General features: G+C 47.1%; 1 protein-coding gene and 1 non-coding gene across 6 annotated transcripts in view; both read left to right on the plus strand.

Annotated features, from left to right (window-relative positions):
• DENND2A (DENN domain containing 2A) overlaps positions 1-17,407 on the plus strand; it is a 104,002-nt gene extending 86,595 nt beyond the window's left edge. For 4 of the 5 annotated variants that reach the window (XM_038559399.1, XM_038559398.1, XM_038559395.1 and 1 more), the window contains exons 15-20: positions 1,888-2,065; positions 3,517-3,558; positions 11,801-11,918; positions 12,494-12,739; positions 14,429-14,515; positions 15,577-17,407. In XM_038559399.1, coding sequence (XP_038415327.1) covers positions 1,888-2,065; positions 3,517-3,558; positions 11,801-11,918; positions 12,494-12,739; positions 14,429-14,515; positions 15,577-15,608 — 703 coding nt within the window. In that variant the 3' untranslated portion in view covers positions 15,609-17,407. The remainder of the gene's footprint in view (positions 1-1,887; positions 2,066-3,516; positions 3,559-11,800; positions 11,919-12,493; positions 12,740-14,428; positions 14,516-15,576) is intronic. The other variant, XM_038559397.1, reaches the window with a different exon arrangement.
• On the plus strand, positions 6,864-6,970 carry LOC119869645. The gene has a single exon (XR_005371739.1). It is a non-coding gene; the product is annotated as a U6 spliceosomal RNA (small nuclear RNA).
• Positions 17,408-17,725: the final 318 nt, after the last annotated feature.

Raw genomic sequence — 17,725 nt, forward strand, 5'->3', positions numbered from 1 at the left:
ACTATCCCCTTTTTATTTTAACATCCTAGTTTCCTCAGCTGTGTCCTCACAACTGTAGTATGCGAGCGAGCAGATCAACTTTGTATACTGCTCACACAGTGACAGATTAGTCCTAAAATTTAAAAGTTTTAGAACAAGGTAAATTCCACACATTCAGTGATCAAGAAAAAACATTTTTGTAAGATTTTATTCATGAGAGACACACAGAGAGGCAGAGAGACAGGCAGAGGGAGAAGCAGGCTCCATGCATGGAGCCCGATGTGGGATTCAACCCTGTGCCCCAGGATCACACCCTGAGCCAAAGGCAGAAAGGTTCAACCGCTGAGCCACCCAGGTGTCCCAGTGATCAAGGAAATTAAACACAAAGGGTGAGCAAGTCACTAACAGTATTTACATTCCAGAATATCTAAGAGAAAGGGATGCCGGGCAGCCGGGTGGCTCAGCGGTTTAGCGCCGCCTTCAGCCCAGGGTGTGATCTTGGAGACTGGGGATGGAGGCCGGGTCGGGCTCCCTGCATGGAGCCTGCTTCTCCCTCTGCCTGTGTCTCTGCCTCTCTCTCTCTCTCTCATGAATAAATAATAAAATGAAATCTTTAAAAAAAAAAAAAAAGATAAATGGATGCCTTAGGAAAAATGCATTGGGAAACAAAGAAAGTCATTTGACTGCCTTTATAGAGATACTTGCTTGATTGCAGCACTCTGGCACAGAATTCCAAAGTATGCCTGCCTGTATAGGTGCTTGACGTCAGTGGAATCCAGTAAGGAAGCATTCATCTATCCGGCTCTGCTCCCTTGCAGTTATGCCTAACAGAGCAGAGCTGAGAACTGGTGCAAACACTCAAACAAAATGCTGGTTACAGGGCCTGTGCCCTGCGGAAGATGCAATATAATCAGAGGAGAACCCAGAGGAGGCCCTTGCCTATATTTTATTCTTACAGATATTTCTAACAAGCTTCTGAAGTTTTAAATCCCATGGCATTTTAGAAACAGCATATTAGAATGGGAGCAGAGAGGGTCTGCCCTCAGCAGGCTCACCAGTGACAAGAAAATGCAGGGAAGAAGAGAAAGTCAGCTCTTGCTCACCTGGAGAGGCTGCTGGGCATCCCTGTGTGTGGCACGGTGGGGCTGACATTCCAGCTGATAGTCCCGGGTAATCCAGCTAGTCATCTATGCATGAACCCAGGATCCGCGCAGAGCACGGGGGATAGGGATCACAGGAGCTCGGGGCTTGCCAATAAAGGCTGTTCCATGATTGTTCTTCTTTAAGGGAGACTCCCAGTGTTGTTATTTTTTTAAGTTTTGAATGCTGGGTAAGGGGTAACTGTACATGAGTTTCACTTTTACACAACAGAGCCTTGGAGCTGACTGCTGCCATATAAATACCAGAGTTGCCCCATTTCTTTTGATTGCACCTAGGTGTTCATGCTTGGCTGAGCAAATGTGTGGAAGAGAACAAAGAGAAAGCTAGTGTTAGAATATAGAAGCATAAGAAATTCATAAGCATCCATGAGAAAAGAGACTTTAGTTGATATAGAAGGGTTTTAGGAAAGAGGGGTGGAAGTGAATGATCAAAATGTCACAAGAATGTAGCTCACGTGTGAAGGAACACTAGCAAAAATTAGCTGAGGCATGAAATTCATCCTTCTAGCTGTGTCTTAAAGCCTCACATAGGCTCCATGTGCCTGGATAATCTGTGTTAGGACTGTGTTACATAATGTACCTAATACGTGTATGACACCTTTTCTGACAAACATGCCTATGGGATGGAGTGCCCACATTTCTCTCCAGCCTCCTCCACGGAGGCTGCCCACCCTGTGAGGCTGAGCAGGCCCTGTCCAGAGCTTTCCCTGAATCTGCCCCATCTCCCCTTCTCTACCTTCTGCTGTAGCACGCTGTCCAAGTGCTGCCACGCCATGGTGGCTGTCATCTACCCCTTCACCTGGCACCACACCTACATCCCCGTGCTGCCACCTGCCATGATCGACATCGTCTGCTCACCAACCCCCTTCCTCATCGGGCTGCTCACCAGCTCACTGCCGCTGCTCAGGGAGCTTCCACTGGAAGAGGTGAGCTCTGGGGACATCCCTATTCCCTTCTGGTGGGGACCAGAGGGTAGAGGGGAGGTGCTGGCTAAGGCACCGCAAGCATGCCACGTCAGAGGATACAACCCCCAAGCCTGCTTCAGTAGATCCTTGGTGACTGCAAATTCAGTTTTCTCTAAATGAACCCACTGGCCTGAACACCCATGGAGAAAGGCAACAATCCACAACTTAGCCAGATGTTAAAACACTTGATCTGTAAGTAGCCATCCACCCTATCCTGCCCTCCCACCTCTTTCCAACACTGAGGAAGAAAGCACACAGGAGCTAACAATTGCTGGAATTTATATTTGGACTAATAACAAAGCTGATGAAGATGGCGCCCCTACAAACACTGATGTGAAAAAAGACAGTCACTAAAATGTTTTTAATGATCCCCTTCTGGGTTTTCAGGTTACACCCACATGAGGAAAGTCCTACCTGGCATTTCTGTGGGTCTTTAGCCCCAGTCCCTTCCTCTAAATAATCTCTATCCCATGTACTGATGTCTCCCAGCAGTCAGCAAGGGAACCATAGGGGCCTAAATGATACCACTAACTTCTGAATCCCCAGGGGAACGCCTGTCCCTGAAATTCATCCCAAGCCCCCAGATGTGGCTCCTCTAATTGCCTAGGTAGGCCTAAAGTATTCACCAGCACATACAGGTCTTTGAGCATGTGTTTCTGAACGGCAAGGAGTTTGGGTACCCTGTGATTCCTGCAATGGCTCAGTTTAACCCCACGTGTGTGTTTGAGAAGAAAGGAGAGAGCTGCCTCAGCTCCTGGATATGTACATCATCTGGGATGTATTACAGTCTGTGTTTCCAGCTGTTGGTGAAAACATGGTGGCTGTGCAGGCCTGTGCTCTTCCTCCATCATAGCCAGTGGCCCATGTTGAGACCTGAAAGAAGCCCTGACTTGCCTCTCTAAGCCCCTGCAGCTTGATTGTACTCTCTAGTTGGATCCACTCCTCTGGGTTCCTCTCCTCCTCTCCCACTAAGAGAAATGACAAGGCCAAGTGGGTAGCTGGGAGGAGAGAGACCCTTAGGAGTGGGAAGTACAGAGTTGAATGGAATGGAATAATGGGCCCTATAGCATCTTTCGCCCACCTCTAAAAACCCACACACTAAAAATCCATCCCAGAGCCTCTGCCTTAGCCAGACTGGGAACGGGGCAAGGAGTCCAGTCTGTGGTAGACACATGGCCCAGCCTGTGGTTTCAGTGTTGAAAGCATGCAATTCTGGAAAGCTCTTCTCCACCCCCTACCTCCCCTCTTCATCATTTGTGGCTACAGTGGCAACGTCAGGAAACCACAAATGGGCCACTCCACCTTCCACCCCAGCTGCCTGTCTGGATGCCAAGAAGGAAGAAGGCTAAGAGTCTATCACTATACCCTGGAAGCCCTGGTGACAGTAATCAGCCCTTTTCCTCATCTTGCAGGTCCTTGTGGTCGACCTCGTCAATAATCGCTTCCTCAGACAGGTGAGTAAAAAGGCCAGCTTCGGGGATCCCTGGGTGGCTCAATGGTTTGGCCCCTGCCTTCGGCCCAGGGTGTAGTCCTGAAGTCCCGGGATCGAGTCCCACATCGGCCTCCCTGCATGGAGCCTGCTTTTCCGTTTGCCTGTCTCTGCCTCTATGTCTCTCATGAATAAATAAATAAAATCTTAAAAAAAAGGGGGGGGGGCAGCCCTCGTGACGCAGCGGTTTAGCGCCGCCTGCAGCCCGGGGTGTGATCCTGGAGACCCAGGATTGAGTCCCACATCCGGCTCCTTGCATGGAACCTGCTTCTCCCTCTGCCTGTGTCTCTGCCCCTCTCTGTCTCTCTGTGTGTCTCTTATGAATAAATAAATAAAATCTATAAAAAAAAAAGAAAAGCCAGGTCCAACCTGCTGCTCTTTTTTCACCTCTTTGCTATTTGGGACACAGGTTTCCAGGTCTGGAAAGGCTCCTTCCTTGATGGGCCTGGGATTACAAAACAGGCCAGTGGGCTTGGGTGATCCCTGGCCAGGGCTGGGCTGAGAACAGGACTGAAGGCAAGGGCCAAAGAGGAAGGGCTAGGCAAAGGATTTAGTCTTTGTGTATTGTGCCACAAAATTGTTTTCTAACAATTAGAAGCTTTGTAAAGGTTATATCTATAGATGCTTATCTTTTTCAAAATGTTTTTTAAAAATATCTGTTAAAAAAAAAAAAAAAAATATCTGTTAACAGGGATCCCTGGGTGGCGCAGCGGTTTGGTGCCTGCCTTTGGCCCAGGGTGCGATCCTGGAGACCCAGGATCGAGTCCCACGTCGGGCTCCCGGTGCATGGAGCCTGCATCTCCTTCTGCCTATGTCTCTGCCTCTCTCTCTCTCTCTGTGTGACTATCATAAATAAATAAAAATTAAAAAAAATTTTTTTAAAAATATCTGTTAACAAAGTTTATATCAAGTGGAAAAAATCAGGACACATGATTATAGACATTATTGTCTTGATCTTATTTTTTATTAAAAGTAAAGAAAAAAAAACAGTTTGACCCTTAACACAGGTGCCCCACCCCCCCCCTGCAGTTAAAAATCTGTATAACTTTTGATTTACCAACAACTTTTTTTTTTTTTTAATTATTTATTTATTTATTTATTTGTGATAGTCACAGAGAGAGAGAGAGAATGAGGCAGAGACACAGGCAGAGGGAGAAGCAGGCTCCGTGCACCGGGAGCCCGATGTGGGATTCGATCCCGGGTCTCCAGGATCGCGCCCCGGGCCAAAGGCAGGCGCCAAACCGCTGCGCCACCCAGGGATCCCGTGATTTACCAACAACTTAATTACCGATAGCCTACTCTTGGCCAAAAGCTTTATTGATAACAGCACATATTTTGTATATTATATGTACTATATGCTGTCTCCTTACAGTAAGTTAAGCTAGAGGAAAGAAAATACTATAAAGAAAATCATAAGAAAGAAAAAACTCATAGGACTGTACTGGATTTATTGAAAAAAACTTGCCTATAACTGGACCTGTGCAGTTCAAAACTATGTTGTTTAAGGGTCAACTGTGTGTGTGTGTGTGCACATGTGTGCACGCACAGGTGTGTGTGCGCACCTGCCTCTAAAAGAGATTGAGGGATCCCTGGGTGGCACAGCGGTTTGGCGCCTGCCTTTGGCCCAGGGCGCGATCCTGGAGACCCGGGATCGAATCCCACATCGGGCTCCCGGTGCATGGAGCCTGCTTCTCTCTCTGCCTGTGTCTCTGCCTCTCTCTCTCTCTCTCTGTGTGACTATCATAAATAAATAAAAAATTTAAAAAAAAATCCATAAAAGAGATTGAGAGGAAAACACCAAAACATGGATGTTGGCTGTCTTGGGGTAGAAGACTGAAAAGGAGACAGTGAATGAGTGATCTTAAATTGTTTTAATATTTTCATATATTATCAGGGCATCAGATGGTTCAGTCAGTTGGGCGCCTGCCTTCTGGTCAGGTCATGATCCCATGGTCCTGGGATTGAGCTCCACATTGAGCTCCCTGCTCAGTTCTCCCTCTCCCTCTGCCCTTCCCCCTGCTTTTGTGCTCTCATGCTCCTGAGCTTGCTCTCTCTCTCTCTCCCTCCCCCTTTCTTCCAAATAAATAAAATCTTTTTTAAAAATACATTTTCTGGGATGCCGGGGTGGCTCAGCAGTTGAGCGCCTTGCCTTTGGCCCTGGGTGTAACCCTGGAGTCCCTGGATCGAGTCCCACATCAGGCTCCCTACAGGATGTCTACTTCTGTCTCTGCCCCTCTCTCTCTGTGTCTCTCATGAATAAATAACTAAAATCTTTTTTAAAAAAATACACTTTCTTGTTATCACTTGTCAAAGAGGGCTAAATCCTATCAGATCTTGCAAAGAATCATTACAGAAAGGTTTTCCAGGCGTTCTGGTGAATTGGTTTTAAACTTGGCATTGCCATCCTGCTGGAAAGTCCTGTCATGTTCATGGTTGTTTTTTTTTTTAAGATTTTGTTTATTTATTCATGAGAGACACACAGAGAGAGGCAGAGACACAGGCAGAAGGAGAAGCAGGCTCCCTGCAGGGAGCCCGATGTGGGACTCAATCCCGGTCTCTGGGATCACGCCCTGGGCTGAAGGCAACGCTAAACCGCTGAGCCACCCGGGCATCCCAAGGATTTCCTTTTATTTATAACTGCCTAATAATTCTATTATATGTGTATATATGTGTATATGCATTCCATTGTGTGCATGTGTATGTATATATATATATATCATGTGTGTATACATACACACACAATCATATTTTCTTTATTCATTCATCCACAAATGAACACTTAGGTTGTTTCCATGCCTTAGCCTTTGCAAATAGCGCTGTGATGAGTATAAGGGTGCAGATATGTCTTCAAGATAGTGATTTCAGGGCGCCTGGGTGGCTCAGTCAGTTAAGTGTCTGACTCTTGATTTCAGCTCAGGTCATGATCTCAGGGTGGTGAGATTGAGCTCTGTGTGGAGCCCGCTTATGATTCTCTCTCTCCCTCTCTCTCTGCCCCTCCCCTCCCGCACTTTCTCTAAAAAAAAAAAAAAAAAAAAAAAAAACTAAAGAGGCACTGGGTGGCTCAGTGGTTGAGCATCTGCCTTTTAATAATTTTTTTTAAAGATTTTATTTATTCATGAGAGAGAGAGAGAGGCAGAGACACAGGCAGAGGGAAAAGCAGGCTCTGTGCAGGGAGCCCAATGCCATACTTGATCCCTGGTCTCCAGGATCAGGCCCTCAGCCGAAGACAGGCGCTAAACCGCTGAGCCACTTTAAAAAATAATAAAAAAAGTGCTCGCTTCGGCAGCACATATACTAAAATTGGAACGATACAGAGAAGATTAGCATGGCCCCTGCACAAGGATGACACACAAATTCGTGAAGCGTTCCATATTTTAAATAAATAAATAAATAAATAAAATAAAAAATAATAAATAATAAAAAAATTTAAAAAAATTGATGATTTCATTTCCTTCAGATATATACCAAGAAGTGGGATTACTAAATCATATGGCAGTTCTATTTTTAATTTTTTGCGGAACCTCCATACTGTTTTCCATAGCCGCTGCACTAATTCACATTCCTCCCAACAGTGCACAAGTGTACATCTATTTCTGATGGTTTCTTTCACTGTTCAGAAGCTTTTTTTTTTGTATCGGAGTTTGATTTGCCAACATATAGCATATCACCCAGTGCTCATCCTGTCAAGTGCCCCACTCAGTGCCCATCACCCAGTCACCCCAACCCCCCACCCACCTCCCTTTCCACCACCCCTTGCTCGTTTCCCAGAGTTAGGTTCACCCTCACTGATATTTTCACTCCTTTCTCTCTCCCCACCCCTTTTAAAAAATATTTTATTTATTTATTCATGAGAGACAGAGAGAGAGGCAGACACACAGGCAAAGGGAAAAGCAGGCTCCATGCAGGGAGCCCAATGCAGGACTCAATGCCAGGTCTCCAGGATCACACCCTGGGCCGAAGGCGGGCACTAAACCGCTGAGCCACCCAGGGATCCCCCTCTCCTTTCCCCTTTAATCTCTTTCACTATTTTTTATATTCCTCAAATGAATGAGACCATGTAATGTTTGTCTTTCTCCAACTGACTTATTTCACTCAGCATAATACCCTCCAGTTACATCCACGTTGAAGCAAATGGTGGGTATTCGTCCTTTCTGATGGCTGAGTAATATTCCATAGTATACAGAGACCACATCTTCTTCATCCATTCATCCTTTGATGGACACCGGGGCTCCTTCCACAGTTTGGCTATTGTGGACATTGCTGCTATAAACATTGGGGTGCGGGTGTCCTGCCGTTTCACTGCTGCATCTGTATCTTTGGGGTAAATCCCCAGCAGTGCAATTGCTGGGTCGTAGGGCAGGTCTATTTTTAACTCTTTGAGGAACCTCCACACAGTTTTCCAGAGTGGCTGCACCAGTTCGCATTCCCACCAACAGTGCAAGAGGGTTGCCCTTTCTCCACATCCTCTCCAACATTTGTGGTTTCCTGCCTTGTTAATTTTCCCCATTCTCACTGGTGTGAGGTGGTATCTCATTGTGGTTTTGCGTTGTGTTTCCCTGATGGCCAGTGATGCGGAGCATTTCATCATGTGCTTGTTGGCCATGTGTATGTCTTCCTCTGTGAGATTTCTGCTCATGTCTTTTGCCCATTTCACGATTGGATTGTTTCTTTACTGTTGAGTTTAATAAGTTCTTTATAGATCTTGGATACTAGCCCTTTATCTGATATGTCATTTGCAAATATCTTCTCCCATTCTGGAGGTTGTCTTTTAGTTTTGTTGACTGTTTCTTTTGCTGTGCAGGAGCTTTTTATCTTTTTTTTTTTTTTTAAGATTTTATTTATTTATTCATGAGAGAGAGAGAGAAAGAGAGAGGCAGAGACACAGGCAGAGGGAGAAGCAGGCTCCATGCAGGGAGCCTGATGTGGGACTGGATCCCAGGACTCCAGGATCATGCCCCAGGCCGAAGGCAAGCACTAAACCGCTGAGCCACCCAGGGATCCCCAGGAGCCTTTTATCTTGATGAAGTCCCAATAGTTCATTTTTGCTTTTGTTTCCGTTGCCTTCATAGATGTATCTTGCAAGAAGTTGCTATGGCCAAATTCAAAAAGGGTGTTGCCTGTGTTCTCCTCTAGGATTTTAATGGATTCTTGTCTCACATTGAGGTCTTTCATACGTTTTGAGTTTATCTTTGTGTCTGGTGTAAGAGAATGGTCTAGTTTCGTTCTTCTGCATGTGACTGTCCAATTTTCCCAGCACCATTTATTGAAGAGACTGTCCTTTTTCCAGTGGATAGTCTTTCCTGCTTTGCCGGGTATTAGTTGATCATAGAATTGAGGGTCCATTTCTGGGTTCTCTATTCTGTTCCATTGATCTATGTGTCTGTTTTTGTGCCAGTACCACACTGTCTTGATGACCACAGCTTTGTAGTACAACTTGAAATCTGGCATTGTGATGCCCCCGGCTCTGGTTTTCTTTTTCAGTATTCCCCTGGCTATTCTAGGTCTTTTCTGATTCCACACAAATCTTTTTTTTTTTTTTAAGATTTTATTTATTTATTCATGATAGTCACACAGAGAGAGAAAGAGAGAGAGAGAGACAGAGACACAGGCAGAGGGAGAAGCAAGCTCCATGCAGGGAGCCCGACGTGGGATTCGATCCCAGGTCTCCAGGATCATGCCCTGGGCCAAAGGCAGGCGCCAAACCGCTGCACCACCCAGGGACCCCTGATTCCACACAAATCTTAAGATGATTTGTTCCAACTCTCTGAAGAAAGTCCATGGTATTTTTTTTTAAGATTTTATTTTATTTAATCATGAGAGATACAGAGCAGGAGAGAGAGAGGCAGAGGGAGAAGCAGGCTCCATGCAGGGAGCCCGATGTGGGACTCGATCCCGGATCTCCAGGTTCACGCCCTGGGCTGCAGGCGGCGCTAAACTGCTGCGCGCCACCCAGGCTGCCAGAGTCCATGGTATTTTGATAGGGATTGCATTGTATGTGCAAATTGCCCTGGGTAGCATTGACATTTTCACAATATTAATTCTTCCAGTCCATGAGCATGGAATTTTTTTCCATCTCTTTGTGTCTTCCTCAATTTCTTTCAGAAGTGTTCTGTAGTTTTTAGGGTATAGATCCTTTACCTCTTTGGTTAGGTTTATTCCTAGTATCTTATGCTTTTGGGTGCAATTGTAAATGGGATTGATTCCTTAATTTCTCTTTCTTTAGTCTCATTGTTAGTGTATAGAAATGCCACTGATTTGTGTGCACTGATTTTGTATCCTGTGCAGAAGCTTTTTAGCATGATGTAGTCCTTGTTTGTTTTTGCTTTTGTTACTTGTAACTTTTGGTGTCATATCCAAAAAGCATTGCCAAGACCAATGTCAAGGAGTTTTTTCCCTGTTTATTTCTAGTAGTTTTACAGTTTCAGGTCTTATCTTTATTTATTTTTTTTTTTTAATATTTGAGAGAGAGAGATGCCTGGGTGGTTCAGGGGTTGAGCATCTGCCTTCAGCTTGGGGCGTGATCCCAGGATCCGGAATCGTGTCCCACATTGGGCTCCTTGCGTGGAACCTGCTTCTTCGTCTGCCTGTGTCTCTGCCTCTCTCTCTCTCTCTCTCTCTCTCTCTGCCTGTCATGAATGGGAAAATACAAATCTTAAAAAAAGAGAGAGAATGAGAGAGCAAGAGCGCACATGAGGGGGTTTTGGAGAGCAGAGGCAGAAGCAGACTCCCTACTGAGCACGGAGCCTGACTCCAGGCTCCATCCCAGGACCATGAAATCATGACCTGAACTGAAGGCAGCCATTTAAGACTGAGCCACCCAGGCCCCCTCAGGTCTTATCTTTAACTCTTTAATCTGTTTCACGTGTAAGTTTGTGAATGGTATGAGATAGGGATCCAATTTCATGCCTCTGCATGAATTTCCTGGGGCCATTTGTTGAAAAGGCCATCATTACCCCCACTAAATTCTTAGCCCCCTTGTCAAATATTAGTTGACCGTGTATGCATGGGTTGATTTCTGGGCTCTTGACTGTTTCGTTGATCTATGTGTCTGTTTTCATGTCAGTCCCATACTGTTTCTTGTTTGTTTGTTTGTTTTTTAAGATTTATTTATTCGTGAGAGAGAGAAGCAGAGACGCAGGCAGAGGGAGAAGCAGGCTCCCTGCGGGGAGTCCAATGTGGGGCTCAATCCCCGGGACTCCAGGATCACACCCTGGGCCAAAGGCAGGTGCTTAACTGCTGGGCCACCCAAGAGTCCCAAATAAAAATCTTTAAAAAAAAAAAAAAAAGCCATTGCAATTTTGGTAGGGATTGCACTGAATCTATAGATAGATAGCTGTTGATTTTTCCAATTCTTTTTTTTTTTTTTTAAGATATTATTTATTTATTCATGAGAGACCGGGAGAGAGAGGCACAGACACAGGCAGAGAGAGAGAGAAGCAGGCTCCATTCCATGCAGGGAGCCTGATGTGGCTCAATTCCAAGTCTCCGGGACCACACCTTGGACTGAAGGCGGCGCTAAACCGCTGAGCCACCCGGGCTGCCCTGATTTTTCCAATTCGTGAACACAGAATATCTTTCCATTTATTTATATATTTTTCAAATTCTTTCATCACTGTCTTCTATATAACATTTAATCCTTACAATGAAGTAAATATTGATTAGTACCTGATTTTACAGGTGAGGAAACTGAGGCTCACATTGCTTGTAAAAAAATGAAATCAAGAGGGACGCCTCGCTGGCTCAGTGGAAAGAGCACGCGACTCAGTCTCAGGGTTGTGAGTGTGAGCCTCACGTAGGATGTAGAGATTACTTAAATAAATAAAACCTTTTTAAAATGTGGGATCATGGAGGTGCCTGGGTGACTCAGTGGTTGAGCATCTGCCTTTAGCTCAGGTCAGGTCGTGATTCTGGAGTTCCAGGATTGAGTCCCGCATCAGGCTCCCAACAAGGAGTCTGCCTCTCTCTCTCTGTCTGTCATGAATAAATAAATAAAATCTTTAAAAAATAAAATGTGGAAAAATAAAAAATAAAATGTGGGATCAAGACTCAAACCTCAGATCTCTATCTCTAAATCATGTTTCTTCCACTAAAACAGAAACTGCCAGGATTGCCCTGCAGCATATCCAGTGTGACCTGCTGGCCAGGATGCCACTCTCATCCCCAGAAGCACTGGGGCACTGGCCCACCTGCTTTTTTCTGCTTTACAGATGGATGATGAGGATTCCATTCTCCCCAGGAAGCTTCAGGTAGCCCTGGAACACATTCTGGAGCAGAGGAATGACCTGGCTAGTGACCAGGATGAAGGACCCCTGGACTGCAAGCGTGGTAAGTGGTCAGCCGCCTACCAGACTGCATAACACTCTTCCGTCTTTAGAGTTGGGCAGCAAATGGGCAGGTGACTAGTCCTTCCACGTGGCATGGAGTTAAGCAGGAAAACTGTCGCAGAGAGGCGTGCAAGGAGAGAAACTGGGTGTGTGAGCCCTTTGTCTGGGTCTTATGCTAACAATTAATTGTGAGAAAGAGGGATGCCTGGGTGGCTCATTGGTTAAGCGTCTGCCTTCGGCTCAGGGTGTGATCCTTGGGTCCTGGGATCGAATTCTGCATCAGGCTCCCTGCAGGGAGCCTCCCTCTGCCTACATCTCTGCCTCTCTCTGCGTGTCTCTCATGAATAAATAAATAAAATCTTAGAAAAAAAAGAATTGTGAGAGTTTCCCACCTCCCCCATTTTGGCCCTAAAATGCTCAAATAAAGTGGGGAGAAGAGATGGTTTCATTACTCTGGGTAACCTTTGTCACGGAAGATTATGACTCGCTTTAGTAGTTACTTGTGCCTGTGGGCTATCTGTGCTCTGCCCCTGCCCTCTGCCCTCACCAGTGCTGACCCGTCCTTACTCTGCTCAGGCCCGGAGTCCAGTCCCTTGAATGAGGTGGTGTCCGAGGCCTTTGTCCGCTTCTTTGTGGAGATCGTGGGCCACTACTCCTTGTTCCTGACAGCGGGCGAGCGCGAGGAGAGGACCCTGCAGAGAGAGGCCTTCCGCAAAGCTGTCTCCTCCAAGAGCCTCCGCCGCTTCCTGGAGGTTTTCATGGAGACCCAGACCTTTCGGGGCTTCATCCAGGAGCGAGAGCTACGCCAGCAGGATGCCAAAGGTTAGGGGGTACCTTCTATGTGGGGGCCCTAGGCAGCTAGAGATACCAGGCCCCAAGAGGCAGAGGAGCAGGAAGGAAGGTCATGGGTCCAGGGCGCAGGTGGAAGCAGCAGCCCGGCCCCCTTCAGAGAAGGTTCCTTCTTGCCCCCTTGGAGCTGGTCACACTGCCCCAGTGTCTTGCCTGTCTTCTCTGGCCATCTCTTTCCCTTCTCACAACCTCTCCCAGAACCACATTCCAGCTTCTGGTGGCAGGTTCTCCTTTTGTTCCATCTTTCTTTTTTTTTTTTTTTTTTTTTTGTTCCATCTTTCCAACTTGATACAACTCTGGAGAACATGCTTTCCTATCTCTCGCCGGCCCCTCATCTTCTCCTCAGGCCTTTCCTCCCTTCTTCCCATCTTTCCTCCCGGTTTCCCCGGAATGTGGCCCTAGGCAGGAGCCGGCTAGAATGGAACGGGGAGAGAGAGGATGGCTGTGCCCCTTACTCTGTGTCACTGCCTCCTCACACTCAGCCGGACTGGCCACACCAGAGGTAGGACAGCAGAGACTCTCCCAACTTGGGGAGCTTGTGGCTCATCTCACCAGGGAACCTGCCCGGTCCCCTCCTGCACTCTTCTCTCCTTACCTTTCCTGTCCCCTTTGGCTGGGTTCCATCACACTTCCAGGGCTGGAGGAGGGGAAATATGTGAAGGAGGATCAAATTACTCCCCTCTCTTTCTTGCATCATCTTAAGTCCTTTTGGGAATCGAAAAGCTAGAAATGTTGGTAAAGTCTAGCACTGATGGGAATTAGACCTGGGTGGGGTAGATGCTTACCACAGTGTGGGGAGAAGCCAGCGCGGTGGGCAGGGAGAGCAGAGAGGGTCTCAGGAGAGCCTCTGGCCCCAGGCCTTGGTGTGGGTCCTCCGGTGCTGTGATGGCAAAGGCTGGGGGAAGGAACCGAAGCCTTACATTCCTGGAGCTCTTTGCAAAGTAAAAGCAGAGGCTGGCCACACTCCAGCTATTCTGAGGAGTGGTATCTGAAGAGACAAACGGAAATTGATTAGAGCCTGGCTCACACAGCTGACGGCAGGATTCCTTGAAATCGAAGCTCTGCTCTGCTTACGAGAACATCTGCTTCCAGATCACTATCTGATGGAAAGGTTGAGATACAAAAGCTTAAAAGTAGCATGGAAGGCATCCCCTGTCAGGGAAGATGAGGGAGAAAGGAAGACAGTAGCTGAGGCTCACACCCTGGTAGCAGCTGAAGGCACCTCTGAGGTGCCTGTCTGGCCTTCCTGAGCTGACAGATAGCAGACGGATTCCCAGGAAGCTCAACCACCTGGCCAGTGTTCCTCTTAGGGGAGACTGAGGAAAAGGGAGACTACAGGAGTCCTGAAAGCCAGGGCCGTCTGGTTCATCTGTGAAACTGCGTGCCTGGCACAGTATAGACACTTGGAAGGTGTTTGTTGAATAAAAATAGGATTTCATGTACGAGCTAGCTTTACAGTCTTCCAAAGACAGTTATTGCACAAGGCTGGGCAATTATAAGGGCAATAAAAACCCTCATAAACCTTCTGATTCGGAGCATGTTTATAGGAGCAGCTCGTCTCAGAAGCAAGGTTTCTTTTTTTATGGCAGTAGGGAAATTAATATGTTTAGCAGAGAGGGAGAGAGAAGGAACTAAAATGGCTGGGATTTCTCTTGCCAACAGGTCTGTTTGAGGTCCGAGCCCAAGAATACTTGGAAACACTCCCCAGTGGAGAACACAGTGGTGTCAATAAGTTCCTGAAGGGACTTGGTAAGACCCTGCAGTCTCGTTCCCCGTCACCAGCCTCTGGTCCACAGAGTCCCGGTGGCTTCCCTCCACCTGGGCGGGTGCTCAGTAATGCAGAGCTGGCTGTGACTGTGGCATCGCCATTTTAACATCCTGTCTACTCCGGCCCCAAAGGGTAGACAAGGGACACAGAGGACCCCTCCCTGCTTCACTGGCCCCTGGGCCCTCCCGCTATCTTCCTTCACTCTTCTCTCCCACACTCTTAAATCTGCTGGGGACTTGAGCTTAAGCCTGAGGGGAACCAAAGGGGGTATCTGGCAGGGAAGACCTGGACCAGCCTCCAAATAGCCTTAAAAGTGGGAATGTAAGAATTATAAGGGCTTTGGCTCAGTCAGTGGAATGTGCAACCTTGATCTCAGGGATTGTGAGTTCAAGCCCCACATTAGGTGTAGAGATTACTATAAAAAATAAAATTAAAAAAAATCAAAGGAATTACTAAGGACTTTGGTTTAATTGAGGATGATAAGGAACACAGGAGGAGCTGTCAGTGGGCCGTATTCGTGCCTTGCATGGGACAGATGGTTTCCTGGAGAAGGCCTTCCTACCTTCCCGTGCTGCTGGGGGTTTCTCCTCATGTGGCTCCTCAAGGACACGTTACATTCATTGCTTCCTGTGTCACCTTCCTGGAGCAAATGCTCCTCTACAGCTCTGACGTTCTTCCTTTCAAACCTCCCCACATGGGACACCTGGGTGGCTCAGTGGTTGAGCATCTGTCTTTGGCTCAGGTTGTGATCCTGGGGTCCTGGGATTGAGTCCTGCATCAGGCTCCATGCGAGGAATCTTGTTTCTGTCTCTATGTCTGTGCATCTCTCTCTGTATGTTTCTCATGAATAAATAAATTTGAAAAAAATGAACAAACCTCCTCACATCTGAGGAAGATCCCTTTGTGCTGGGGAGGTACATGAGGCAAGGCTCCAGAGGTGGCATGAGAGGCCACAGTCATTCTCCCCACATACGTCCTGGAAAGGGTAGGGTTTAACTTTTGTCTGCCTAGTGAAATGTTCTCTTTCTCTCTTTTTTTTTAGGCAATAAGATGAAGTTTCTCCACAAGAAATAACCTTCAGCTCAGCCTAAAGGAAAAGCTTCCTCCAAGTTGCAACCATATTTTTAAAAAAACAGTCCTAGTGGCCTTTCTGAAATGCTGGATCCTGGTTGTCGCCAGTGGGGCTACAGACTAGGATGGCTTCTGACTGTCACCAGGCCTCCCCAGGACTGAGGGCCCAAGAGCTGCCCAGCGGGGGCAGCTTCTTCAGAACAGCACTGGAAAGAGAACCCGAAACCAGGCAGGTCACCAACATTCAAATGGATTGTTTGGGTTGTCGGGTTTGGGATTTTTTTAAATATTTTTAATCTTAGGTATTAAAAGAAAGAAAAGTGTTTGGGTTTTCTTTTTATTATGCCAGGGCTAAGAAAACTGTCTCCTGCCCTATACCATTGTGCCCTGGTTCATCCTGCCTGGCAGCTGGGCTCTGAAGCCAAGAGGAGAGGAGGAGGGTGGGAGCAGTGACCAAGGACCCAGAAACAAGGCACTCCTGCGGGTAGAGCTGGGGACAAACGCAGGTGTTTAGGGGAGGAGGACTGTGGCGGTCCTGCAGCACTTGTGCTCATGGGTATCAGGGCGCAAGTCCTCCGAGGGAAAGCATTGGCCTGTGTGTGCAGTGCCCTTACATCGGTCTGAAGGAAGAAGGGGAACACGAGAGGCCTTGGGCTTCCTGGGAAGAGCTCCACTTCGAGGCCCAGCCAGTGATGCCACCTGGTGGCCGAGGCCATTTTTCGTGCTACCCACTCTTATCCCGGATGGACCTGACACTTCCCGGTGGCCTTTTTTCTCTTGGAAGCCATAGATCCACCCATTGCCGGAGCAGTCTGTGACTTTTAGGAGGAACACACAAAAAAGAGATCTCCTCATAAGATCTGTTAATAAAATATGCTTGGGGTCCTTAAAATATGTAAGCCGCAGCCTTGACCCTATTCCCATTAATATTGTATGGACAGTTCCCCATCTCATTGTAGGGACCCAGACTAGCATAAATGAAATGGTACATGTGCAGAATGAATGGAGAGGCTTGCGGTGTTGATGTTTACCAGGGGGTTGCCTTCATCAGACTGTGCCAGCTAGGTGGCTTGCCTCCCTGGGACCAGAAGCAATGAGGTAGGGGAAAAGGCTGCACCCCAAGTCCGGTCCTGCAAGGGTCGCAGCAAAGATGCAGGAAGAGAAGGTGGGCAGCACTGCGGCCAACCCTGCTGCTTGCACATCGCACCAGCGGATCCCCTCTGGATGACACCTGCTGTCCCCACAAAAAGGTCCCCACAAAAGGGATGTGCTCTGACCTGGGCAATGGCCCAAGGGCCTGTGCCACTTGGCAGAGATTCTCTCCTTTAGGGAGTTGGGAGCAAGGGGTCTTCTAAGTGGGGAGGAAAAAAGAACAGGAGGAAAATGATGGCACAGTTGATCTCTCTACAGTAGAGGGTCTTACCTGGGGTCCCGGATGACCCTCTCCCCCTTGCAAGTTACAGCTAAGACTTGGTGCATCCATTTGTTTCTGAGGAGAGAGGATCCGTAGTTTATATCAGAGTCTCAAAGGGGTCCAAGGCCCCCAAAATGGTTGGAACCAGGCTGTGCACCACAGTTAGCCTGGGTAGGTATGTGTGGTGAGACTGGGGTGGGGGAATCTGAGTGTTAGAGGCTCAGGAATTCGTACCTGACAAGCTCCTCAGATTAGTTAATTTTATGATACCAGTATTCTGTCCAGAGATGATCACTTTTAATATTTTGGAATATACCTTCTTTTCTAACTTATTTCATATTGTTTACTTAACACCTCCAAGTAAATAAATACAATTTTGTCAACATTTCTAATGACTCTGTAACACTCTATTTTATAGACGTATTAGAAGTTATTTTTACCAATCCTCTACTCTTATGTATGCAGGCTGTTTCCAGGTTTGTTTTGTTTTGTTTTTAAAGATTTTATTTATTTATTCACAAGAGACACAGAGAGAGGCAGAGGCATAAGCAGAGGGAGAAGCAGGCTCCCTGCAAGGAGCCTGATGCGGAACTTGATCCCAGGACTCCAGGATCACGTCCTGGGCCAAAGGCAGATGCTCAACCACTGAGCCACCGAGGCACCCTATTTCCAGTTTTTAATACCATAAAGAGCATTGAGAAAAGCA

Source organism: Canis lupus, chromosome 16, assembly GCF_011100685.1.
Source record: "Canis lupus familiaris isolate Mischka breed German Shepherd chromosome 16, alternate assembly UU_Cfam_GSD_1.0, whole genome shotgun sequence".
Taxonomy (NCBI): domain Eukaryota; kingdom Metazoa; phylum Chordata; class Mammalia; order Carnivora; family Canidae; genus Canis; species Canis lupus.